Source organism: Oncorhynchus mykiss, chromosome 11, assembly GCF_013265735.2.
Source record: "Oncorhynchus mykiss isolate Arlee chromosome 11, USDA_OmykA_1.1, whole genome shotgun sequence".
In the NCBI taxonomy this organism is placed as follows: domain Eukaryota; kingdom Metazoa; phylum Chordata; class Actinopteri; order Salmoniformes; family Salmonidae; genus Oncorhynchus; species Oncorhynchus mykiss.
In genome coordinates, this window is record NC_048575.1 from 6,071,925 (window position 1) to 6,099,235 (window position 27,311).

The 27,311-nt window shown below is 40.9% G+C and overlaps 1 protein-coding gene across 2 annotated transcripts in view; it reads left to right on the plus strand.

The window, feature by feature from the left end:
* Positions 1-26,474, plus strand: part of LOC110536599 (late secretory pathway protein AVL9 homolog) — a 56,557-nt gene extending 30,083 nt beyond the window's left edge. For both annotated transcript variants that reach the window (XM_036934707.1, XM_036934706.1), the window contains 5 exons: positions 1,022-1,241; positions 4,954-5,071; positions 5,250-5,303; positions 23,010-23,098; positions 24,814-26,474. In XM_036934707.1, the coding sequence (XP_036790602.1) occupies positions 1,022-1,241; positions 4,954-5,071; positions 5,250-5,303; positions 23,010-23,098; positions 24,814-24,932 (600 nt within the window). In that variant the 3' untranslated portion in view covers positions 24,933-26,474. The remainder of the gene's footprint in view (positions 1-1,021; positions 1,242-4,953; positions 5,072-5,249; positions 5,304-23,009; positions 23,099-24,813) is intronic.
* The last annotated feature ends 837 nt before the right edge of the window (positions 26,475-27,311 follow it).

Consider the following 27,311-nt stretch of genomic DNA (forward strand, 5'->3'; position numbering starts at 1 on the left):
ATATATGTTGAAGAGGGTGGGGCTTAAGCTGCAGACTGTTCTAGTGCCCGCGCCAATTCATTGATATACATGTTGAAGAGGGTGGGGCTTAAGCTGCATCCCTGTCTCACCCCACAGTCCTCGGAGGAAAATACATCTGTTTTTTGTTGTTGCCAATTTTAACCTCACACTTGTTGTTTGTGTGGATGGATTTTACAATGTTGCATGTTTTCCCCCCCAACACCACTTTCCATCAATTTATATAGCAGACCCTCATGCCAAATTGAGTCAAAGTCTTTTTGGAAATAAACAAAAGCATGAGTTTGGTTTGTTTGTCAATTAGGGTGTGCAGGGTGAATACTTGGTCTGTCGTACTGTAATTTGGTAAAAAGGCAATTTGACATTTGCTCAGTACATTGTTTTCACTGGGGAAATGTACGAGTCTGCTGTTAATGATAATGCAGAGGTTTTTCCCAGGGTTGCTGTTGACGCATATTCCACGGTAGTTATTGGGGTCAAATTTGTCTCTACTTTTGTGGATTGGGGTGATCAGCCCTTGGTTCCAAATGTTGGGGAAGATGCCAGAGCTGAGAGGATGTTATAGAGTTTTAGTATAGCCAATTGGAATTTGTTGTCTGTATATTTGATCATTTTACCAATTTTCCCAGAAGTGGTTAGAGTCTATGGATTCTTCAATTCCATCTCTCTCCATCTCTTCGTTCTCCTGGGTCCTGTTGGCCTGAAATGCGCATTATTCTAAGGGTGTGTCACAAATGGCACCCTATTCCCTACAGAGTGCACTACTTTAGACCGGGGACTATAACCACCCTATTCCCTACACAGTGCACTACTTTAGACCGGGGACTATAACCACCCTATTCCCTACACAGTGCACTACTTTAGACCAGGGTTACAGATGTTATCATATCCTGGATGGGTTTAACTCTCCCATGTGAAATCTGATTTGACCTGTATCATGAGTTATTGTGTGTGTGTGTGTGTGTGTGTGTGTGTGTGCGTGTGTCTCCGTCCATCCCAATAGGTGGAGGAAGCTAAGCTCCAGATCGGGGACCCTGAGTTGAGGAAGCTGCTAGGCCTGACCACGGCTGACCTGCGTTTTGCTGACTACCTGGTCAAACACGTGACAGAGAACCGTGAGGACGTGTTTCTGGATGGGACCGGCTGGGAGGGAGGGGACGAGTGGATCAGGGCCCAGTTTGGACTCTACATACACTCCCTCCTATCCTCTACCTTACTAGAAGGTATTGATTATACACTACCTTACTAGAAGGTATTGATTATAAACTACCTTACTAGAAGGTATTGATGATACACTCTACCTTACTAGAAGGTATTGATTATAAACTACCGTACTAGAAGGTATTGATTATAAACTACCTTACTAGAAGGTATTGATTATAAACTACCGTACTAGAAGGTATTGATGATACACTCTACCTTACTAGAAGGTATTGATGATACACTCTACCTTACTAGAAGGTATTGATTATAAACTACCTTACTAGAAGGTATTGATGATACACTCTACCTTACTAGAAGGTATTGATGATACACTCTACCTTACTAGAAGGTATTGATTATACACTACCTTACTAGAAGGTATTGATTATAAACTACCTTACTAGAAGGTATTGATTATAAACTACCTTACTAGAAGGTATTGATTATAAACTACCTTACTAGAAGGTATTGATTATAAACTACCTTACTAGAATGTATTGATTATAAACTACCTTACTAGAAGGTATTGATTATACTCTCTACCTTACTAGAAGTTATTGATTATAAACTACCTAACTAGAAGGTATTGATTATAAACTACCTAACTAGAAGGTATTGATTATACTCTCTACCTTACTAGAAGGTATTGATTATAAACTACCTTACTAGAAGGTATTGATTATAAACTACCTAACTAGAAGGTATTGATTATACTCTCTACCTTACTAGAAGGTATTGATTATAAACTACCTTACTAGAATGTATTGATTATAAACTACCTAACTAGAAGGTATTGATTATACTCTCTACCTTACTAGAAGGTATTGATTATAAACGACCTAACTAGAAGGTATTGATTATACTCTACCTTACTAGAAGGTATTGATTATAAACTACCTAACTAGAAGGTATTGATTATAAACTACCTTACTAGAAGGTATTGATTATAAACTACCTTACTAGAAGGTATTGATTATAAACTACCTTACTAGAAGGTATTGATTATAAACTATCTAACTAGAAGGTATTGATTATAAACTACCTTACTAGAAGGTATTGATTATAAACTACCTTACTAGAAGGTATTGATTATACACTCTACCTTACTAGAAAGTATTGATTATAAACTACCTTACTAGAAGGTATTGATGATACACTCTACCTTACTAGAAGGTATTGATTATAAACTACCTTACTAGAAGGTATTGATTATACACTCTACCTTACTAGAAGGTATTGATTATACACTCTACCTAACTAGAAGGTATTGATTATAAACTACCTTACTAGAAGGTATTGATGATACACTCTACCTTACTAGAAGGTATTGATTATAAACTACCTTACTAGAAGGTATTGATTATAAACTACCTTACTAGAAGGTATTGATGATACACTCTACCTTACTAGAAGGTATTGATTATAAACTACCTTACTAGAAGGTATTGATTATACACTACCTTACTAGAAGGTATTGATTATAAACTACCTTACTAGAAGGTATTGATTATAAACTACCGTACTAGAAGGTATTGATTATAAACTACCTTACTAGAAGGTATTGATTATACACTCTACCTTACTAGAAGGTATTGATGATACACTCTACCTTACTAGAAGGTATTGATGATACACTCTACCTTACTAGAAGGTATTGATTATAAACTACCTTACTAGACGGTATTGATGATACACTCTACCGTACTAGAAGGTATTGATGATACACTCTACCTTACTAGAAGGTATTGATGATACACTCTACCTTACTAGAAGGTATTGATTATAAACTACCTTACTAGAAGGTATTGATGATACACTCTACCTTACTAGAAGGTATTGATGATACACTCTACCTTACTAGAAGGTATTGATTATAAACTACCTTACTAGAAGGTATTGATTATAAACTACCTTACTAGAAGGTATTGATTATAAACTACCTTACTAGAAGGTATTGATTATAAACTACCTTACTAGAATGTATTGATTATAAACTACCTTACTAGAAGGTATTGATTATACTCTCTACCTTACTAGAAGTTATTGATTATAAACTACCTAACTAGAAGGTATTGATTATACTCTCTACCTTACTAGAAGGTATTGATTATAAACTACCTAACTAGAAGGTATTGATTATACTCTCTACCTTACTAGAAGGTATTGATTATAAACTACCTTACTAGAATGTATTGATTATAAACTACCTAACTAGAAGGTATTGATTATACTCTCTACCTTACTAGAAGGTATTGATTATAAACTACCTAACTAGAAGGTATTGATTATAAACTACCTTACTAGAAGGTATTGATTATAAACTACCTAACTAGAAGGTATTGATTATAAACTACCTTACTAGAAGGTATTGATTATAAACTACCTTACTAGAAGGTATTGATTATAAACTACCTTACTAGAAGGTATTGATTATAAACTACCTTACTAGAAGGTATTGATGATACACTCTACCTTACTAGAAGGTATTGATTATACACTACCTTACTAGAAGGTATTGATTATAAACTACCTTACTAGAAGGTATTGATTATACACTACCTTACTAGAAGGTATTGATTATAAACTACCTTACTAGAAGGTATTGATTATAAACTACCGTACTAGAAGGTATTGATTATACACTACCTTACTAGAAGGTATTGATTATAAACTACCTTACTAGAAGGTATTGATTATAAACTACCTTACTAGAAGGTATTGATTATAAACTACCTTACTAGAAGGTATTGATGATACACTCTACCTTACTAGAAGGTATTGATTATAACCTACCTTACTAGAATGTATTGATTATAAACTACCTTACTAGAAGGTATTGATGATACACTCTACCTTACTAGAAGGTATTGATTATAAACTACCTTACTAGAAGGTATTGATTATACACTCTACCTTACTAGAAGGTATTGATTATAAACTACCTTACTAGAAGTTATTGATTATAAACTACCTTACTAGAAGGTATTGATGATACACTCTACCTTACTAGAAGGTGATGATTTTTGCAGGTCCATCAGTAGGCATCTTTTATTCAACCATCCAACCATCAACCATCCAACATCCATTTTCAACCATCACCAGCAACTTGATTACTAATCTTTCCCTCAATCAAGTCTATAGATTAATGTCTGATTAGCACAGAGAAAATAATTTGTTTTCAGAGGATTTCACAACAAAAGGCTAAATGTTTGTGTTCTGTCTCTCTTTCTCTCTCTCTCTCTGTCTCTCTCTCTGTATCTCTCTCCTACTCTGTCTCTGTCTGTCTCTCTCTGTCTGTCTCTCTCTGTCTGTCTCTCTCTTTCTCTGTCTCTCTCTGTCTGTCTCTGTCTGTCTCTCTGTCTGTATGTCTGTCTCTTTCTGTCTGTCTCTGTCTCTCTCTGTCTGTTTCTCTGTTTGTATGTCTGTCTCTTTCTGTCTGTCTCTGTCTCCCTCTGTATCTCTCTCTGTATCTCTCTCCTACTCTGTCTCTTTGTCTCTCTCTGTCTCTTTCTCTGTCTCTCTCTGTCTGTCTCTGTCTCTCTGTCTGTATGTCTGTCTCTCTCTCTCTGTCTGTCTCTCTCTCTTTCTGTCTTTCTGTCTCGGTCTCTGTCTCTCTCTGTCTCTCTCTGTCTCTTTCTCTCTGTCTCTCTCTTTCGGTCTCTCTGTCTCTTTCTGTCTAACTCTGTCTCTTTGTCTCTCGGTCTCTGTCTCTCTGTCTCTCTGTGTGTCCAGATAATGAGAAGTTGCTAGCGGACTGGGGCGCTCCCTTCATCTCAGCCTGGAGGATCACACACAACTACAGAGTGTGGTTCATCAACAAGCACCCAGCCATGGCCGAGATCACCCCAGGGTAAGAAACACATTCTGAGGGTGGTAGAGGCTCTGAGGGTGGTAGAGGCTCTGAGGGTGGTAGAGGCTCTGAGGGTGGTAGCTTGGTGTTGGATTGGTCATCTTTAGTGTCTTCTAAATGTAAAATATCTAGATGTTTGACTTGGATAAATAACCTGTGTTATTCCCTCCTTTCTCAGTCATCCGTTCCAAGGACAGTACAGTGCTGCTGATCTGAAACTAAGATTCTCACAGTGAGTACTTCAGTCTAACTAAGATTCTCACAGTGAGTACTTCAGTCTAACTAAGATTCTCACAGTGGGTACTTCAGTCTAACTAAGATTCTCAGTGAGTACTTCAGTCTAACTAAGATTCTCACAGTGAGTACTTCAGTCTAACTAAGATTCTCACAGTGAGTACTTCAGTCTAACTAAGGTTCTCACAGTGAGTACTTCAGTCTAACTAAGATTCTCACAGTGAGTACTTCAGTCTAACTAAGATTCTCACAGTGAGTACTTCAGTATTCTTTGACACCGTTCTACATATCTGTACTATATCTGTAATAATATGTAATAATTGAAATGACAATCTCACAAAAATGATGTCTGCCTCCCCATGGTGAAGTTTGGTAGTGTTTCTATGCCAGGTGGACTGTGGTATAAAAAGGCATTTCACTGCTTCTCATGTCACTGCTTCTCATTTCACTGCTTCACATTTCACTGGGTCTCATTTCACTGCTTCTCATTTCACTGCTTCTCATTTCACTGCTTCACATTTCACTGCTTCACATTTCACTGCTTCTCATTTCACTGCTTCTCATTTCACTGCTTCTCATTTCACTGCTTCTCATGTCACTGCTTCTCATTTCACTGCTTCTCATGTCACTGCTTCTCATTTCACTGCTTCTCATGTCACTGCTTGTCTGATTAAAATAATACAACACTATAGATAGTGAATCAACATTTTTTTTTGCCAAGTACTGTGAAATGGCTGTGGCCTATTCCATCAACTCAGTGGCCTTGTGGTTAGTGTCAGCCCTAAGATTGGGAGGATGGGAGTTCGATCCCTGGCTGAGTCATACCAAAGACCCAATGTGTGTCTACTTGGCACTCAGCATTAAGGAGATAGATTTGCGGGGTAAGGCCTTACGATGAGACTTCAGTCCTGTCCAGGGAGTGTATTTGTACATTAAGCTGCCTCACACTACAGAAAGCAGTTATGTCGACAAAGCTACTTCCTTACTTATGAGATGAGCAGAGTAGTCCTCAAGCCAAAGCTACTTCCTTACTTATGAGATGAGCAGAGATGTCCTCAAGGCTACTTCCTTACTTATGAGATGAGCAGAGTAGTCCTCAAGCCAAAGCTACTTCCTTACTTATGAGATGAGCAGAGATGTCCTCAAGTCTACTTCCTTACTTATGAGATGAGCAGAGATGTCCTCAAGTCCAAGTCAACTCTTTCGAGGGAAGAGTCGAGTCATAGTGTTGAGGACCAGCGAGTATAAATCATGGTAAATGAATGTTTTTCCCTCGGTGTGTAGACCTAGACCTGATTTCCGAGGATTGGAGCAAATCCTCCTGTCATCTTGCTAAACTGTATTCAGAGAGAAGTTGGGGAAAATGAATCCCAAACCAAGTGGAATCCAGAAGTCTCCAACACAGCACCACGGAGTCACTGACTCCTTACATATTGACCATGTTCTAAACTGGGATAAAGGAATGAGCGGTCCTCACACAGAATATAGCTGTGACGTCTCCCTGTATCTAAACATACTGTACGTTACATATACCACATTTCACCCTAATCTGTAGTTGTTTTTAGCCCAGCACCGGTAGTCTCAAATTTAGGATGTGCATATGGCCCTCCCTTCCTCCAGGTTCTAAACTCTGGTGTTCTAAACTCTGGTGTTCTAAACTCTGGTGTTCTGAACTCTGGTGTTCTAAACTCTTTAAACTCTGGTGTTTTAAACTCTGGTGTTCTAAACTCTGGTGTTTTAAACTCTGGTGTTCTAAACTCTGGTGTTCTAAACTCTGTTGTTTTAAACTCTGGTGTTCTAAACTCTGGTGTTTTAAACTCTGGTGTTCTAAACTCTTTAAACTCTGGTGTTTTAAACTCTGGTGTTCTAAACTCTGGTGTTTTAAACTCTGGTGTTTTAAACTCTGGTGTTCTAAACTCTGGTGTTCTAAACTCTGGTGTTTTAAACTCTGGTGTTTTACACTCTGGTGTTCTAAACTCTGGTGTTTTAAACTCTGGTGTTCTAAACTCTGGTGTTCTAAACTCTGGTGTTTTAAACTCTGGTGTTCTAAACTCTGGTGTTCTAAACTCTGGTGTTCTAAACTCTGGTGTTTTAAACTCTTGTTTTAAACTCTGATGTTCTAAACTCTGGTGTTCTAAACTCTGGTGTTCTAAACTCTGTTGTTTTAAACTCTGGTGTTCTAAACTCTGGTGTTCTAAACTCTTTAAACTCTGTTGTTTTAAACTCTGGTGTTCTAAACTCTGGTGTTCTAAACTCTGGTGTTCTAAACTCTTTAAACTCTGTTGTTTTAAACTCTGGTGTTCTAAACTCTGGTGTTCTAAACTCTGTTGTTTTAAACTCTGTTGTTTTAAACTCTGGTGTTCTAAACTCTGGTGTTCTAAACTCTGGTGTTCTAAACTCTGTTGTTCTAAACTCTGTTGTTTTAAACTCTGGTGTTCTAAACTCTGTTGTTTTAAACTCTGGTGTTCTAAACTCTGGTGTTCTAAACTCTGGTGTTCTAAACTCTGGTGTTCTAAACTCTGTTGTTCTAAACTCTGGTGTTCTAAACTCTGTTGTTTTAAACTCTGTTGTTCTAAACTCTGGTGTTCTAAACTCTGGTGTTTTAAACTCTGTTGTTTTAAACTCTGTTGTTTTAAACTCTGGTGTTCTAAACTCTGGTGTTCTAAACTCTGGTGTTCTAAACTCTTTAAACTCTGGTGTTCTAAACTCTGGTGTTCTAAACTCTGGTGTTCTAAACTCTGGTGTTCTAAACTCTGGTGTTCTAAACTCTGGTGTTCTAAACTCTGTTGTTTTAAACTCTGGTGTTCTAAACTCTGGTGTTTTAAACTCTGGTGTTTTAAACTCTGGTGTTCTAAACTCTGGTGTTCTAAACTCTGGTGTTCTAAACTCTGGTGTTCTAAACTCTGGTGTTCTAAACTCTGGTGTTTTAAACTCTGTTGTTCTAAACTCTGGTGTTCTAAACTCTGGTGTTCTAAACTCTGGTGTTCTAAACTCTGGTGTTCTAAACTCTGGTGTTCTAAACTCTGGTGTTCTAAACTCTGTTGTTTTAAACTCTGTTGTTCTAAACTCTGGTGTTCTAAACTCTGGTGTTTTAAACTCTGTTTTAAACTCTGGTGTTCTAAACTCTGGTGTTTTAAACTCTGTTGTTTTAAACTCTGGTGTTCTAAACTCTGTTGTTTTAAACTCTGTTGTTTTAAACTCTGTTGTTTTAAACTCTGGTGTTCTAAACTCTGGTGTTCTAAACTCTGGTGTTCTAAACTCTGTTGTTTTAAACTCTGGTGTTCTAAACTCTGGTGTTCTAAACTCTTTAAACTCTGTTGTTTTAAACTCTGGTGTTCTAAACTCTGGTGTTCTAAACTCTGTTGTTTTAAACTCTGTTGTTTTAAACTCTGTTGTTTTAAACTCTGGTGTTCTAAACTCTGGTGTTCTAAACTCTGGTGTTCTAAACTCTGGTGTTTTAAACTCTGGTGTTCTAAACTCTGGTGTTCTAAACTCTGGTGTTCTAAACTCTGTTGTTTTAAACTCTGTTGTTTTAAACTCTGGTGTTCTAAACTCTGGTGTTCTAAACTCTGGTGTTCTAAACTCTGTTGTTTTAAACTCTGGTGTTCTAAACTCTGGTGTTCTAAACTCTTTAAACTCTGTTGTTTTAAACTCTGGTGTTCTAAACTCTGGTGTTCTAAACTCTGGTGTTCTAAACTCTTTAAACTCTGTTGTTTTAAACTCTGGTGTTCTAAACTCTGGTGTTCTAAACTCTGTTGTTTTAAACTCTGTTGTTTTAAACTCTGGTGTTCTAAACTCTGGTGTTCTAAACTCTGGTGTTCTAAACTCTGTTGTTCTAAACTCTGTTGTTTTAAACTCTGGTGTTCTAAACTCTGTTGTTTTAAACTCTGGTGTTCTAAACTCTGGTGTTCTAAACTCTGGTGTTCTAAACTCTGTTGTTCTAAACTCTGGTGTTCTAAACTCTGTTGTTTTAAACTCTGTTGTTCTAAACTCTGGTGTTCTAAACTCTGGTGTTTTAAACTCTGTTGTTTTAAACTCTGTTGTTTTAAACTCTGGTGTTCTAAACTCTGGTGTTCTAAACTCTGGTGTTCTAAACTCTTTAAACTCTGGTGTTCTAAACTCTGGTGTTCTAAACTCTGGTGTTCTAAACTCCGGTGTTCTAAACTCTGGTGTTCTAAACTCTGGTGTTCTAAACTCTGTTGTTTTAAACTCTGGTGTTCTAAACTCTGGTGTTTTAAACTCTGGTGTTTTAAACTCTGGTGTTCTAAACTCTGGTGTTCTAAACTCTGGTGTTCTAAACTCTGGTGTTCTAAACTCTGGTGTTCTAAACTCTGGTGTTCTAAACTCTGGTGTTTTAAACTCTGTTGTTCTAAACTCTGGTGTTCTAAACTCTGGTGTTCTAAACTCTGGTGTTCTAAACTCTGGTGTTCTAAACTCTGGTGTTCTAAACTCTGGTGTTCTAAACTCTGTTGTTTTAAACTCTGGTGTTCTAAACTCTGGTGTTCTAAACTCTGGTGTTTTAAACTCTGTTGTTTTAAACTCTGGTGTTCTAAACTCTGGTGTTCTAAACTCTGTTGTTTTAAACTCTGTTGTTCTAAACTCTGGTGTTTTAAACTCTTGTGTTTTAAACTCTGTTGTTCTAAACTCTGTTGTTCTAAACTCTGGTGTTCTAAACTCTGGTGTTCTAAACTCTGGTGTTCTAAACTCTGGTGTTCTAAACTCTGGTGTTCTAAACTCTGGTGTTCTAAACTCTGGTGTTCTAAACTCTGTTGTTTTAAACTCTGTTGTTCTAAACTCTGGTGTTCTAAACTCTGGTGTTCTAAACTCTGGTGTTCTAAACTCTGGTGTTTTAAACTCTGGTGTTCTAAACTCTGTTGTTTTAAACTCTGTTGTTTTAAACTCTGTTGTTTTAAACTCTGTTGTTTTAAACTCTGGTGTTCTAAACTCTGGTGTTCTAAACTCTGGTGTTCTAAACTCTTTAAACTCTGGTGTTCTAAACTCTGGTGTTCTAAACTCTGGTGTTCTAAACTCTGGTGTTTTAAACTCTGGTGTTCTAAACTCTGGTGTTCTAAACTCTGGTGTTTTAAACTCTGGTGTTCTAAACTCTGGTGTTCTAAACTCTGTTGTTTTAAACTCTGGTGTTCTAAACTCTGGTGTTTTAAACTCTGGTGTTCTAAACTCTGGTGTTCTAAACTCTGGCGTTTTAAACTCTGGTGTTCTAAACTCTGGTGTTCTAAACTCTGGTGTTCTAAACTCTGGTGTTCTAAACTCTGGTGTTCTAAACTCTGGTGTTTTAAACTCTGTTGTTTTAAACTCTGTTGTTCTAAACTCTGTTGTTCTAAACTCTGGTGTTCTAAACTCTGGTGTTCTAAACTCTGGTGTTCTAAACTCTGGTGTTCTAAACTCTGTTGTTTTAAACTCTGTTGTTTTAAACTCTGGTGTTCTAAACTCTGGTGTTCTAAACTCTGGTGTTCTAAACTCTGTTGTTCTAAACTCTGTTGTTTTAAACTCTGGTGTTCTAAACTCTGTTGTTTTAAACTCTGGTGTTCTAAACTCTGGTGTTCTAAACTCTGGTGTTCTAAACTCTGTTGTTCTAAACTCTGGTGTTCTAAACTCTGTTGTTTTAAACTCTGTTGTTCTAAACTCTGGTGTTCTAAACTCTGGTGTTTTAAACTCTGTTGTTTTAAACTCTGTTGTTTTAAACTCTGGTGTTCTAAACTCTGGTGTTCTAAACTCTGGTGTTCTAAACTCTTTAAACTCTGGTGTTCTAAACTCTGGTGTTCTAAACTCTGGTGTTCTAAACTCCGGTGTTCTAAACTCTGGTGTTCTAAACTCTGGTGTTCTAAACTCTGTTGTTTTAAACTCTGGTGTTCTAAACTCTGGTGTTTTAAACTCTGGTGTTTTAAACTCTGGTGTTCTAAACTCTGGTGTTCTAAACTCTGGTGTTCTAAACTCTGGTGTTCTAAACTCTGGTGTTCTAAACTCTGGTGTTTTAAACTCTGTTGTTCTAAACTCTGGTGTTCTAAACTCTGGTGTTCTAAACTCTGGTGTTCTAAACTCTGGTGTTCTAAACTCTGGTGTTCTAAACTCTGGTGTTCTAAACTCTGTTGTTTTAAACTCTGTTGTTCTAAACTCTGGTGTTCTAAACTCTGGTGTTTTAAACTCTGTTGTTTTAAACTCTGGTGTTCTAAACTCTGGTGTTCTAAACTCTGTTGTTTTAAACTCTGTTGTTCTAAACTCTGGTGTTTTAAACTCTTGTGTTTTAAACTCTGTTGTTCTAAACTCTGTTGTTCTAAACTCTGGTGTTCTAAACTCTGGTGTTCTAAACTCTGGTGTTCTAAACTCTGGTGTTCTAAACTCTGGTGTTCTAAACTCTGGTGTTCTAAACTCTGGTGTTCTAAACTCTGTTGTTTTAAACTCTGTTGTTCTAAACTCTGGTGTTCTAAACTCTGGTGTTCTAAACTCTGGTGTTCTAAACTCTGGTGTTTTAAACTCTGGTGTTCTAAACTCTGTTGTTTTAAACTCTGTTGTTTTAAACTCTGTTGTTTTAAACTCTGTTGTTTTAAACTCTGGTGTTCTAAACTCTGGTGTTCTAAACTCTGGTGTTCTAAACTCTTTAAACTCTGGTGTTCTAAACTCTGGTGTTCTAAACTCTGGTGTTCTAAACTCTGGTGTTTTAAACTCTGGTGTTCTAAACTCTGGTGTTCTAAACTCTGGTGTTTTAAACTCTGGTGTTCTAAACTCTGGTGTTCTAAACTCTGTTGTTTTAAACTCTGGTGTTCTAAACTCTGGTGTTTTAAACTCTGGTGTTCTAAACTCTGGTGTTCTAAACTCTGGCGTTTTAAACTCTGGTGTTCTAAACTCTGGTGTTCTAAACTCTGGTGTTCTAAACTCTGGTGTTCTAAACTCTGGTGTTCTAAACTCTGGTGTTTTAAACTCTGTTGTTTTAAACTCTGTTGTTCTAAACTCTGTTGTTCTAAACTCTGGTGTTCTAAACTCTGGTGTTCTAAACTCTGGTGTTCTAAACTCTGTTGTTTTAAACTCTGGTGTTCTAAACTCTGGTGTTTTAAACTCTGTTGTTTTAAACTCTGGTGTTCTAAACTCTGGTGTTCTAAACTCTGTTGTTTTAAACTCTGGTGTTCTAAACTCTGGTGTTCTAAACTCTGGTGTTCTAAACTCTGGTGTTCTAAACTCTGGTGTTCTAAACTCTTTAAACTCTGGTGTTCTAAACTCTGGTGTTCTAAACTCTGGTGTTCTAAACTCTGGTGTTCTAAACTCTGGTGTTTTAAACTCTGGTGTTCTAAACTCTGGTGTTCTAAACTCTGGCGTTTTAAACTCTGGTGTTCTAAACTCTGGTGTTCTAAACTCTGGTGTTCTAAACTCTGGTGTTCTAAACTCTGGTGTTCTAAACTCTGGTGTTTTAAACTCTGTTGTTTTAAACTCTGTTGTTCTAAACTCTGTTGTTCTAAACTCTGGTGTTCTAAACTCTGGTGTTCTAAACTCTGGTGTTCTAAACTCTGTTGTTTTAAACTCTGGTGTTCTAAACTCTGGTGTTTTAAACTCTGTTGTTTTAAACTCTGGTGTTCTAAACTCTGGTGTTCTAAACTCTGTTGTTTTAAACTCTGGTGTTCTAAACTCTGGTGTTCTAAACTCTGGTGTTCTAAACTCTGGTGTTCTAAACTCTGGTGTTCTAAACTCTTTAAACTCTGGTGTTCTAAACTCTGGTGTTCTAAACTCTGGTGTTCTAAACTCTGGTGTTCTAAACTCTGGTGTTCTAAACTCTGGTGTTCTAAACTCTGTTGTTTTAAACTCTGTTGTTTTAAACTCTGTTGTTTTAAACTCTGTTGTTTTAAACTCTGGTGTTCTAAACTCTGGTGTTCTAAACTCTGGTGTTCTAAACTCTTTAAACTCTGGTGTTCTAAACTCTGGTGTTCTAAACTCTGGTGTTCTAAACTCTGGTGTTTTAAACTCTGGTGTTCTAAACTCTGGTGTTCTAAACTCTGGTGTTTTAAACTCTGGTGTTCTAAACTCTGGTGTTCTAAACTCTGTTGTTTTAAACTCTGGTGTTCTAAACTCTGGTGTTTTAAACTCTGGTGTTCTAAACTCTGGTGTTCTAAACTCTGGCGTTTTAAACTCTGGTGTTCTAAACTCTGGTGTTCTAAACTCTGGTGTTCTAAACTCTGGTGTTCTAAACTCTGTTGTTTTAAACTCTGTTGTTCTAAACTCTGGTGTTCTAAACTCTGGTGTTCTAAACTCTGGTGTTTTAAACTCTGTTGTTTTAAACTCTGTTGTTCTAAACTCTGGTGTTCTAAACTCTGGTGTTCTAAACTCTGGTGTTCTAAACTCTGGTGTTCTAAACTCTGGTGTTCTAAACTCTGTTGTTTTAAACTCTGGTGTTTTAAACTCTGTTGTTTTAAACTCTGGTGTTCTAAACTCTGGTGTTCTAAACTCTGTTGTTTTAAACTCTGGTGTTCTAAACTCTGGTGTTCTAAACTCTGGTGTTCTAAACTCTGGTGTTCTAAACTCTGGTGTTCTAAACTCTTTAAACTCTGGTGTTCTAAACTCTGGTGTTCTAAACTCTGGTGTTCTAAACTCTGGTGTTCTAAACTCTGGTGTTCTAAACTCTGGTGTTCTAAACTCTGGTGTTCTAAACTCTTTAAACTCTGGTGTTCTAAACTCTGGTGTTCTAAACTCTGGTGTTCTAAACTCTGGTGTTCTAAACTCTGGTGTTCTAAACTCTGGTGTTCTAAACTCTGGTGTTCTAAACTCTTTAAACTCTGGTGTTCTAAACTCTTTAAACTCTGGTGTTCTAAACTCTTTAAACTCTGGTGTTCTAAACTCTGGTGTTCTAAACTCTGGTGTTCTAAACTCTGTTGTTCTAAACTCTGTTGTTCTAAACTCTGGTGTTCTAAACTCTGGTGTTCTAAACTCTGGTGTTCTAAACTCTGTTGTTTTAAACTTTGGTGTTCTGAACTCTTGTGTTTTAAACTCTGGTGTTCTAAACTCTGGTGTTCTAAACTCTGGTGTTCTAAACTCTGTATCCTCAACTCCATATTCTCCTGTAACATATCATAGGTGCCATGTTTCACTGCAGTCACACTATTCCATAGAGTACTTAGCTACTAATAACTGCCCTGCTTGTGATGGTGATAGAGAAAGACACCAGGTCTCATATTTTGCTCCGTCCATTAATTATGACAGAGGTTCATTCTCAAAAACCTTTGCTGGCGGTGTTCGGGCCGGGACTTGGGTTACGTTCCAGGAAGTGTCCAGGAAATGCGATCCTGCCGTGCGTTGACTGTCCCGGGTCTTCAGCCATGCCTCTAGGGCTACCCTCCAGACATTTCCCCCTGCCTCCAACCAATGTCGGCATCCCAAATGGAACCCTATTCCCTATATAGCGCACTACTTTTGACCGGGACCCATAGGGAATAGAATGCCCTATATGTCCCATTTGGGACGCATGCCACGAGTCTTCATCCTTAAATTCTCTATTGATGAGAACACGGAGAGATCTGCTTTATGGTGAGAACATGGAGAGGTCTGCTTTATGGTGGTGAGAACATGGAGAGGTCTGCTTGGTGTGGAGAACATAGAGGTCTGCTTTACGGTGAGAACATGGAGAGTTCTGCTTGGTGGTGAGAACATAGAGGTCTGCTTTATTGTGAGAACATGGAGAGGTCTGCTTTATGGTGAGAACATGGAGAGGTCTGCTTTATGATGAGAACATGGAGAGGTCTGCTTGGTGGTGAGAACATGGAGAGGTCTGCTTGGTGGTGAGAACATGGAGAGGTCTGCTTGGTGGTGAGAACATGGAGAGGTCTGCTTGGTGGTGAGAACATGGAGAGATCTGCTTGGTGGTGAGAACATGGAGAGGTCTGCTTGGTGGTGAGGACATGGAGAGGTCTGCTTGGTGGTGAGAACATGGAGAGGTCTGCTTTATGGTGAGAACATGGAGAGGTCTGCTTGGTGGTGAGAACATGGAGAGGTGTGTTTTATGAATACAACAGGTGTAGTAGACCTCACAGTGAAATGTTGAATACAACAGGTGTAGTAGACCTCACAGTGAAATGCTGAATACAACAAGTGTAGTAGACCTTACAGTGAAATGCTGAATACAACAGGTGTAGTAGACCTTACAGTGAAATGCTGAATACAACAGGTGTAGTAGACCTCACAGTGAAATGCTGAATACAACAGGTTTAGGTAGACCTTACAGTGAAATGCTGAATACAACAGGTGTAGTAGACCTTACAGTGAAATGCTGAATACAACAGGTGTAGGTAGACCTTACAGTGAAATGCTGAATACAACAGGTGTAGTAGACCTCACAGTGAAATGCTGAATACAACAGGTGTAGTAGACCTCACAGTGAAATGCTGAATACAACAGGTTTAGGTAGACCTTACAGTGAAATGCTGAATACAACAGGTGTAGTAGACCTTACAGTGAAATGCTGAATACAATAGGTGTAGTAGACCTCACAGTGAAATGCTGAATACAACAGGTGTATTAGACCTTACAGTGAAATGCTGAATACAACAGGTGTAGTAGACCTCACAGTGAAATGCTGAATACACCAGGTGTAGTAGACCTTACAGTGAAATGCTGAATACAACAGGTGTAGTAGACCTTACAGTGAAATGCTGAATACAACAGGTGTAGTAGACCTCACAATGAAATGCTGAATACAACAGGTGTATTAGACCTTACAGTGAAATGCTGAATACAACAGGTGTAGTAGACCTCACAGTGAAATGCTGAATACAACAGGTGTAGGTAGACCTTACAGTGAAATGCTGAATACAACAGGTGTATTAGACCTCACAGTGAAATGCTGAATACAACAGGTGTAGTAGACCTTACAGTGAAATGCTGAATACAACAGGTGTATTAGACCTTACAGTGAAATGCTGAATACAACAGGTGTAGTAGACCTCAAAGTGAAATGCTGAATACAACAGGTGTAGGTAGACCTTACAGTGAAATGCTGAATACAACAGGTCTAGTAGACCTCACAGTGAAATGCTGAATACAACAGGTGTAGTAGACCTTACAGTGAAATGCTGAATACAACAGGTGTATTAGACCTCACAGTGAAATGCTGAATACAACAGGTGTAGTAGACCTCACAGTGAAATGCTGAATACAACAGGTGTAGGTAGACCTTACAGTGAAATGCTGAATACAACAGGTGTATTAGACCTCACAGTGAAATGCTGAATACAACAGGTGTAGTAGACCTTACAGTGAAATGCTGAATACAACAGGTGTAGTAGATCTCACAGTGAAATGCTGAATACAACAGGTGTAGTAGACCTTACAGTGAAATGCTGAATACAACAGGTGTGCGGTTGGAGGCCGAGCAGTTACCATACCAGGCAGTGATGCAACCAGTCAGGATGCTCTCGATGTTGCAGCTGTAGAACCTTTTGAGGATCTGAGGACCCATGCCAAATCTTTTTAGTTTCCTGAGGGAGAATAGGCTTTGTCATGCCCTCTTCATGACGGTCTTGGTGTGTTTGGACCATTCTTGTTTGTTGGTGATGTGGACACCGAGGAACTTGAAGCTCTCAACCTGATGCATTACTGTGAAGGCTGCCATGCATTGGTACAGTGAGAGTTCAGAGGTGTAGCTACAGTTGAAGTCGGAAGTTTACATACACTTAGGTTGGATTCATTAAAACTCGTTTTTCAACCACTCCACACATTTCTTGTTAACAAACTATGGTTTTGGCAAGTCGGTTAGGACATCTACTTTGTGCACGACACAAGTCATTTTTCCAACAATTGTTTACAGACAGATTATTTCACTTATTATTCACTGTATCACAATTCCAGTGGGTCAGGAGTTTACATACACTAAGTTGACTGTGCCTTTAAATAGCTTGGAAAATTCCAGAAAGGCCTACCTTCAAACTCAGTGCCTCTTTGCTTGACATCATGGGAAAATCAAAAGAAATCAGCCAAGACCTCAGGGGGAAAACAAATAATGTAGACCAAGTCTGGTTCATCCTTGGGAGCAATTTCCAAAAGCCTGAAGGTACCACGTTCATCTGTACAAACAATAGTACGCAAGTATAAACACCATGGGACCACGCAGCTGTTATACCGCTCAGGAAGGAGATGCGTTCTGTCTCCTAGAGATGAACAAACTTTGGTGCGAAATGAGAAAATCAATCCCAGAACAACAGCAAATGACCCTGTGAAGATGCTGGACGAAACAGGTACAGAAGTATCTATATCCACACTAAAATGAGTCCTATATCGACATAACCTGAAAGGCCACTCAGCAAGGAAGAAGCCACTGCTCCAAAACCGCCATAAAAAAGCCAGACTACGGTTTGCAACTGCACCTGGGGACAAAGATCCTACTTTTTGGAGAAATATCCTCTGGTTCGATGAAACAAAAATAGAACTGTTTGGCCATAATGACCATTGTTATGTTTGCAGGAAAAATCAAATCATAAAATGTATTTATATAGCCCTTCGTACATCAGCTGATATCTCAAAGTGCTGTACAGAAACCCAGCCTAAAACCCCAAACAGCAAGCAATGCAGGTGTAGAAGCACGTTGGCTAGGAAAAACTCCCTAGAAAGGCCAAAACCTAGGAAGAAACCTAGAGAGGAACCAGGCTATGAGGGGTGGGCCAGTCCTCTTCTGGCTGTGCCGGGTGGAGATTATAACAGAACATGGCCAAGATGTTCAAATGTTCATAAATGACCAGCATGGTCAAATAATAATAATCACAGTGGTTGTAGAGGGTCATCACCTCCGGAGTAAATGTCAGTTGGCTTTTCATAGCCGATCATTCAGAGTATCTCTACCGCTCCTGCTGTCTCTAGAGAGTTGAAAACAGCAGGTCTGGGACAGGTAGCACGTCCGGTGAACAGGTCAGGGTTCCATAGCCGCAGGCAGAACAGTTGAAACTGGAGCAGCAGCACGACCAGGTGGAAAAGGGACAGCAAGGAGTCATCATGCCAGATAGTCCTGAGGCATGGTCCTAGGGCTCAGGTCTTCCGAGAGAGAGAGAGAAAGAAAGAGAGAATTAGAGAGAGCGTACTTAAATTCACACAGGACACTGGATAAGACAGGAGAAATACTCCAGATATAACAGACTGGAAAAAGGGGTAGGCTTGCAAGACGAATAACACCATCCCAACCGTGAAGCACGGGGTGCCTTGTTGTGGTGGTGCCTTGTTGTGGGGGTTCCTTGCTTCAGGAGGGACTGGTGCACTTCACAAAATAGAAGGCATCATGAGGGAGGACAATTATGTGGATATATTGAAGCAATGTCTCAAGACATCAGTCAGGAAGTTAAAGCTTGGTCACAAATAGGTCTTCCATATGGACAATGACTCCAACCATACTTCCAAAGTGGTGGCAAAATGGTTTAAGGACAACAAAGTCAAGGTATTGGAGAGGCCATCACAAAGCCCTGACCTCAATCCTACATAAAATTTGTGGGCAGAACTGAAAATGCGTGTGCGAGCAAGGAGGCCTACAAACCTGACTCAGTTACACCAGCTCTGTCAGGAGGAATGGGACAAAATTCACCCAATTTATTGTGGGAAGCTTGTGGAAGGCTCCCCAAAATGTTTGACCCAAGTTAAACAATTGAAAGGCAATGTTACGAAATACTAATCTGAGTGTATGTAAACTTCTGACCCACTGGGAATGTGATGAAAGAAATAAAAGCTGAAATAAATCATTCTCTGTACCATTATTCTGACATTTCACATTCTTAAAATAAAGTGGTGATCCTAACTGACAGGGAATTTTTACTAGGATTAAATGTCAGGAATTGTGAAAAACTGAGTTTAAATGTATTTGGCTAAGGTGTATGTAAACTTCCGACTTCAAATGTAGGTGAGAGGAGTGCGTTGTGGTCGTGAGGTCGGCAACGGGGACGAAGTGACTGCTGAACACGAGGGGTTCATTATTCCCTACGTAATGCACAGCTTTTGACCAGAGCCCTATTGAGTATACAGTGCCATTTGAGTGTTGAATTTCATATTTTATTTAATCTTTATTTAACTTGGCAAGTCAGTTACAAACAAATTCTTATTTGTTTGCCCTGGCCAAGCCCTAACCCGGATGACACTGGGCCAATTGTGCGCCGCCCTATGGGACTCCCAAACACTGAATCGAACCGGGGTCTGTAGTGACGCCTCTAGCACTGAGATGCAGTGCCTTATACCACTGCGCCACTCGGGAGCCCAAAGGGGGTGTGTGGCTGAGTGTCTCCTGCACTATAAACTCTATAGAGTCAGGGGCGGCAGGGTAGCCTAGTGGTTAGAGCGTTGGACTAGTAACTGGAAAGTTGCAAGTTCAAACTCCCAAGCTGACAAGGTACAAATCTGTCGTTCTGCCCCTGAACAGGCAGTTAACCCACTGTTCCCTGGTAGGCCGTAAATAAGAATTTGTTCTTAACTGACTTGCCTAGTTAAATAAAGGTAGAATAAAATAAATGGTACCCGATTACCTTTATAGTGCCTTTCAGGGTTATGTTCAAAAAGCAGGGCATAGGGGGCCATCAGAGACGCATCCGCCAGACAGGAAGTTTGACAGTTGGCCATCTAAGCTTCTAAGGAATAAATGCAGCTAATTTCCTGCCTCCGGGTTCCTTTCTACACAAAAACACTGGGGTTTTCAGCTTCATCTCACGATGTGTCTCCTTCCTCTGTGACTGTTTTAGATGTGTCAGAGGCGTGTGTTGATTGGCATTGTGTAAGGCTTCCCTCCTGTCACTGACAGATGTACTGAAGAAAATACACAGATTAGATCAGTAGGGAAAACGTAGCAAACTCTTTTTTTGGAAAATGGAAATCTGTGTTATTATTGGACAAGTCTAGGTAGTTCCCTCCCATTTCATTCTGTTTTCTAAAATGTTTTTCCCATACTGAATACGACCCATGAGGTTCTGTCTCACACAGAGGGCTGAAGTTAACCACACAGATTGGACAAATGTTTACAGTGTGGGCTTTTTCCTGTGCCCTAATTTGTCAGTGGAGCCATCAGTCATCAGGGCCCCATAGTCAGACCCCGCCCACCAGTCAACCAGCTTCCTGGACCTGAAGTGTTTCCTTGTTTCACTGATCAATGGAACGATCTCTGTCTCTGTCTCTGTCCCTGTCTCTCTCTCTCTCTGTCTCTCTCTCTCTCTCTCTGTCTGTCTGTCTGTCTGTCTGTCTGTCTGTCTGTCTGTCTGTCTGTCTGTCTGTCTGTCTGTCTGTCTGTCTGTCTGTCTGTCTGTCTGTCTGTCTGTCTGTCTGTCTGTCTGTCTGTCTGTCTCTCTCTGTCTCTCTCTCTTTGTCTGTCACTCTCTCTCTTTGTCTCCCTCTCTCTGTCTCTGTGTCTCTCTCTGTCGTCTGTCTGTCTGTCTGTCTGTCTGTCTGTCTCTCTGTCTCTCTCTACGTCTGCCTTTCTCAATAGCAAGGCTATGCCCACTGAGTCTGTACATAGTCAAAGCTTTCCTTAAGTTTGGGTCAGTCACAGTGGTCAGGTATTCTGCTGCTGTGTACTCTCTGTTTAGGGCCAAATAGCATTCTTGTTTTTATTTCCAATGTGTCAAGTAATTATCTTTTTGTTTTCTCATGATTTGGTTGGGTGTTCTCTCCAATTTACGTTGTACACAGAGGGTAATTTTGCAGAATAGAATTCTGCATGCAGAGTCTCAATTTGGTGTTTGTCCCATTATGTGAATTATTGGCTGAGTGGACCCCAGACCTCACAACCATAAAGGGCAATGGGTTCTATAACTCTCCTCTAGCCGGTCTGGGGCAGTAGAATAACTCTCCTCTAGCCGGCCTGGGGCAGTAGGGATGTAGAATATCTCTCCTCTGGCCGGCCTGGGGCAGTAGGGATGTATAATATCTCTCCTCTAGCCGGCCTGGGGCAGTAGGGATGTAGAATATCTCTCCTCTGGCCGGCCTGGGGCAGTAGGGATGTAGAATATCTCTCCTCTGGCCGGCCTGGGGCAGTAGGGATGTATAATATCTCTCCTCTAGCCGGCCTGGGGCAGTAGGGATGTAGAATATCTCTCCTCTGGCCGGCCTGGGGTAGGAGGGATGTAGAATATCTCTCCTCTAGCCAGCCTGGGGCAGTAGAATAACTCTCCTCTAGCCGGTCTGGGGCAGGAGGGATGTAGAATATCTCTCCTCTGGCCGGTCTGGGGCAGTAGGGATGTAGAATATCTCTCCTCTGGCCGGCCTGGGGCAGTAGAATATCTCTCCTCTGGCCGGTCTGGGGCAGTAGAATAACTGTCCTCTGGCCGGCCTGGGGCAGTAGGGATGTAGAATATCTCTCCTCTGGCCAGCCTGGGGCAGTAGAATATCTCTCCTCTAGCCAGCCTGGGGCAGTAGGGATGTAGAATAACTCCCCTCTGGCCGGCCTGGGGCAGTAGGGATGTATAATATCTCTCCTCTGGCCGGCCTGGGGCAGTAGAATATCTCTCCTCTGGCCGGCCTGGGGCAGTAGGGATGTAGAATATCTGTCCTCTGGCCAGTCTGGGGCAGTAGAATATCTGTCCTCTGGCCAGCCTGGGGCAGTAGAATATCTCTCCTCTGGCCGGCCTGGGGCAGGAGGGATGTAGAATATCTCTCCTCTGGGCACTGATGTTGACGTGGAAGGGACGACAGCTGAATTCCAAATAGACCCCTAGACCATACACCCTAGCCCCCTACCCCCTAGGCACTCCTGTATATGTGTGAGGTTTGAATTGGTCTGTGGCTAAGTAATATCGGGAAACTTCTACCAAGCCAATCAGATTGCAAGCTGAAGCTATTTCCGTAATGCTCATCTATCCTCTTCTCACTGAGGTTAATAAGAGTTGATGGATGTATTTATCCAATCATTAGACCGGGACTAGTTCCGTATTTTATCTAACGGGTGGCATCCCTAAGTCTAAATATTGCTGTTACATTGTACAACCTTCAATGTTATGTCATAATGATGTACAATTCTGGCAAATTAATTACGGTCTTTGTTAGGAAGAAATGGTCTTCACAGAGTTCGGCAACGAGCCAGGCGGCCCAAACCGCTGCATATACTCTGCATACACAGAACGCAAGAGAAGTGACACAATTTTAGGCACCGCATCGATTATATGCAACGCAGGACAAGCTAGTTAAACTAGTAATATCATCAACCATGTGTAGTTAACTAGTGATTATGTTAGGATTGATTTATTGTTTTTTATAAGATCAGTTTAACGCTAGCTAGCAATTTACCATGGCTCCTTGCTGCCTGCACTCGTGTAACAGGTGGTCAGCCTGTCACGCGGTCTCCTCATGGATTGCAATATAATCGGCCACCAAAAAATGCAGATTACCGATTTGTTATGAAAACTTGAAGTCGCCCTAATTAATCGGTCGACCTCTAATCTTGGCACTGTAATGTTGAAATGTGTGTTGACATTAAAAAGATACAACCAGGCTGGATTTTGTTGTATATTTGTTGTGAAGTGTACCCGGGATAACATCCGGCTACTCAGGTTGGCTGACTGGGTTGGAAGATTAGATCTCTCAACCTCTCTCACTACTATAACGAGTTGTAGTAACACCCAGAACATTCAGATAGACCACGACTGTTTTGTTTCTTGGAAGAGCAGAGAAATGTGACACTGCTACCCAGGGTTTATTTCTGGGTTCCAGATGGTTGGTTGTGACTGAGTAGCCATTCTGTTTTCTCTCTCAATTTCAGCTCGGTGCAGAACAGTGAGCGCGGGAAGAAGATGGGGGCAGCTGTGATCACCACCAGTCGGAGTGTTGTGCAGACTGGGAAGGCAGTAGGTGAGACCGAGTCAGCCTCTCTAGCCAACCCTTCCCCAGTGAGACAAACAAACAGACAGACAGACAGATACTCTCTAGCCAACCCTTCCCCGGTGAGACAGACAATCCAACTCTCTAGCCAACCCTTCCCCGGTGAGAGAGAGAGAGAGAGTGAGACAAACAGACACTCTTTAGCCAACCCTTCCCCAGTGAGACAAACAGACAGACATACTAACAGGAAAACCAGAATCCTGCAAACAAAATGTCTGGAAAACCTGTGATTTTTGGGAAAGTTACTGTAATTTTGCAACCCTAACAGTACAGTGCATTCAGGAAAGTATTCAAATCCCTTGACTTTTCCACATTTTATCACATTTCAGCCTAGAAATTTTTGCAACTCTATTACAAATAAAATACAGAAATATTCCATTTACATAAGTATTCAGACCCTTCGCAGTACTTTGTTGAAGCAACTTTGGCCGCGATTACAGCCTCAAGTCTTCTTGGGTATGACGCTACAAGCTTGCCACATCTGTATTTGGGGAGTTTCTCCCATTCTTCTCTGCAGATCCTCTCAAGCTCTGTCAGGTTGGATGGGGAGCGTCACCGCACAGCTATAGGGTCATTGTCCTGTTGGAAGGTGAACCTTCGCCCCAGTCTGAGGTCCTGAGCGCTCTGGAGCAGGTTTTCATCAAGGATCTCTCTGTACTTTGCTCCGTTCATCTTTCCCTCACTCTTGACTAGTCTCCCAGTCCCTGCCGCTGAAAAACATCTCCACAGCATGATACTGCCACCACCATGCTTCACCGTAGGGATGGTGCCAGGTTTTCTCCAGACGTGGCACTTGGCATTCAGGCCAAAGAGTTCAATCTTGGTTTCATCAGACCAGATAATCTTGTTTCTCATGGTCAGAGTCCTTTAGGTGCCTATTGGCAAACACCAAGTGGGCTGTCATGTGCCTTTTACTGAGGAGTGGCTTCCGTCTGGCCACTCTACCATAAAGGCCTGATTGGTGGCATGCTGCAGAGATGGTTGTCCTTCTGGATGTTTCTCCCAGCTCTGTCAGAGTGACCATTGGGTTCTTGGTCACCTCCCTGACCAAGGCCCTTCTCCCCCGATTGCTCAGTTTTCCAGTCAGCCAGCTATAAGAAGAGTCTTGGTGTTTCCAAACTTCTTTCATTTAAGAGTGATGGAGGCCACTGTGTTCTTGGGGACCTTCAATGCTGCAGAAATGTTTTGGTACCCTTCCCCAGATCTGTGCCTCGACACAATTCTATCTCATAGCTCTACTGACAATTCCTTTGACCTTATGGCTTGGTTTTTACTCTGACATGCACTGTCAACTGTGGGACCTTATATAAACAGGTGTTTGCCTTTCCAAATCATGTCCAAATCAATTGAATTTACCACAGGTGGACTTCAATCAAGTTGTAGAAACATCTCAAGGATGATCAATGGAAACTAAATTTCGAGTCTCATAGCAAAGTGTCTAAATTCTTCTGTAAATAATATATTTCTGTTTATTATATTTTATACATTTGCACACAAAAAAAGATAAATTAATTATTGCTTTGTCATTATGGAGTATTGTGTGTAGATTGAGGGAAAAATTATATATTTAATCCATTTTAGATAAGGCTGTAATGTAACAAAATGTGGAAACGGTCTAGGGGTCTGAGTACTTTCCAAATGCGCTGTATAATGTATATCTAATCCCTCCTGTCTCCATCCTCCAGGTCAGTCGGTGGGTGTAGCTCTGAGCAGCGCTAAGTCAGCCATGTCCTCCTGGTTCTCTATCGTACCCACTCCAGCAGCCTCACCAGAGCCTCAGTTACCTACAGAGACCAAGCCTTGACCACCTGCCTGTCCCCCTCACCCAGTCTCTTCTCACAGCAGTTGTCTAGCGGGAGAGACTAGGGTTAACCTACCCCCCCCTCAACAGTCATCATCAATTCATCTTTCCATGATTTCTTGCACTCTTTCTCCTCATTCTCAAACCCCATTGGAGAAAAAATTCAAGAGGGGGGAGGAATCTTGGACTGTGACCTCCAATACAGTTGAGGCACTTCTCCTCTCAGATCACAACATATTTTTTATTTAACTAGGCAAGTCAGTTAAGAATAAATTATTATTTACTATGACAGCCTACCGGGGAACAGTGGGTTAACTGCCTTGTTCAGGGGCAGAACGACAGATTTTTACCTTGTCAGCTCGGGGATTCGATCTTGCAACCTTTCGGTTACAAGTCCACCGCTCTAACCACTAGGCTACCTGCCTCCTCTACACTCTAACCACATGCCGCCCCTAGATGGCAAAACAGATGGATCCTGTTTGTGTCCCAAATGGCACCCTATTCCCTTCTATAGTGCACTACAGTTTTTCAAAATGGAAAAAAATACTTTAAAATAATATTTTTTTATAAAGGGAATAGATTGCCATTTAGGATGCATCCCAGGTGTCCAGGACACTCCTTTCATCCTCTATACAACTGCTCCAGTATGGAGGGAGGGCAGACAGACAGACAGACAGACAGACAGACAGACAGACAGGCAGGCAGGCAGGCAGGCAGGCAGACAGACAGGCAGACAGACAGGCAGACAGACAGGCAGGCAGACAGACAGGCAGGCAGGCAGACAGACAGACATTTCCTTGCTCAGAGTCTCAGCCTCTTTAGATTTGAATGTTTTCTCTGTGTTTTTATCCCAGTGTTTTTCTCTAGCTGTATATCAACAAGGTGTATACTGTCTATACTGACAGTCTTTAATGACAGTGTGAGTCGCTGTCGGAATGGTACCACTCCTACGCAACTCTCGTCCCCTGCAGGCAGAATCGACACGCTATCTGACCTAAGACAATGGTGTTACTGTAAATCAACAAGACACTGGGGCCAGAGCAAGTTGATCTCACATTGAACAGGTGGACTCCCAAATGGAAACCTATCCCATATATAGTGCACTACTTCTGTCCAGATCCCTAAGGGGTTGGTGGGTTGGATTGGGTTGGTTGGTTGGTGGGGTTGCGTGGGTGAGCGGGGGGGTTGTTGGTTGGGTTGGTGGGCGGGTTAGTTTGGTGGGCGGGTTAGTTTGGGTTGGTGCCATTCTGTTCGTCACTCCTTCAGGAAGAGAACTGGTTTGGACTCGTTATATCCATCCATGATAGTATTCTATCTTATGATGACATGTTATAGTGAACTCTGTAGAGAGATGACGGCTGGAGGAATGTGGGATATAAACAAATATACTGTATTTAGCCTTTTTTATATATTGATGTAGTTCTGTCCTTGAGCTGTTGTCTATTCATGTTCTGTATTATGTTTTATGTGTTGTGTGGAACCCCAGGAAGAGTGTCTGCTGCTATAGCAACAGCTAATGGGGGATTCTAATAAAATACCAGAAAATGAGTTTGTTGGACTCCCACATAATCATTATGTTTCCCTCGTCGTCATGACAACACTGGAACCAATCACTACTAATCTATGGACGACACCAAACTACGGTGTTGTCTGACATGGCACCCTATTCCCTATAAAGTGCACTACTTTTGATCAGTGGCTTTGGTCAAAAGTAGTGCACTACGTAGGGAATTGTATGTGTCTGTACAAAGTAAAGAGGATTTTTATACTGAACAAAAAAATATAAATGCAACAATTTTACCGAGTTACATTTCATATGTGGAAATCAGTCCTCGGGATATCGTTACGGTAATTCATGGGCCTCGGGATATCGTTACGGTAATTCATGGGCCTCGGGATATCGTTACGGTAATTCATGGGCCTCGGGATATCGTTACGGTAATTCATGGGCCTCGGGATATCGTTACGGTAATTCATGAGCCTCGGGATATCGTTACAGTAATTCATGGGCCTCGAGATATCGTTACGGTAATTCATGGGCCTTGGGGGATCGTTACGGTAATTCATGGGCCTCGGGATATCGTTACGGTAATTCATGGGCCTCGGGATATCGTTACAGTAATTCATGAGCCTCGGGATATCGTTACGGTAATTCATGGGCCTCGGGATATCGTTACGGTAATTCATGGGCCTCGGGATATCGTTACGGTAATTCATGGGCCGCGGGATATCGTTACGGTAATTCATGGGCCTCGGGATATCGTTACGGTAATTCATGGGCCTTGGGATATCGTTACAGTAATTCATGAGCCTCGGGATATCGTTACGATATTTCATGGGCCTCGAGATATCATTACGGTAATTCATGGGCCTCGGGATATC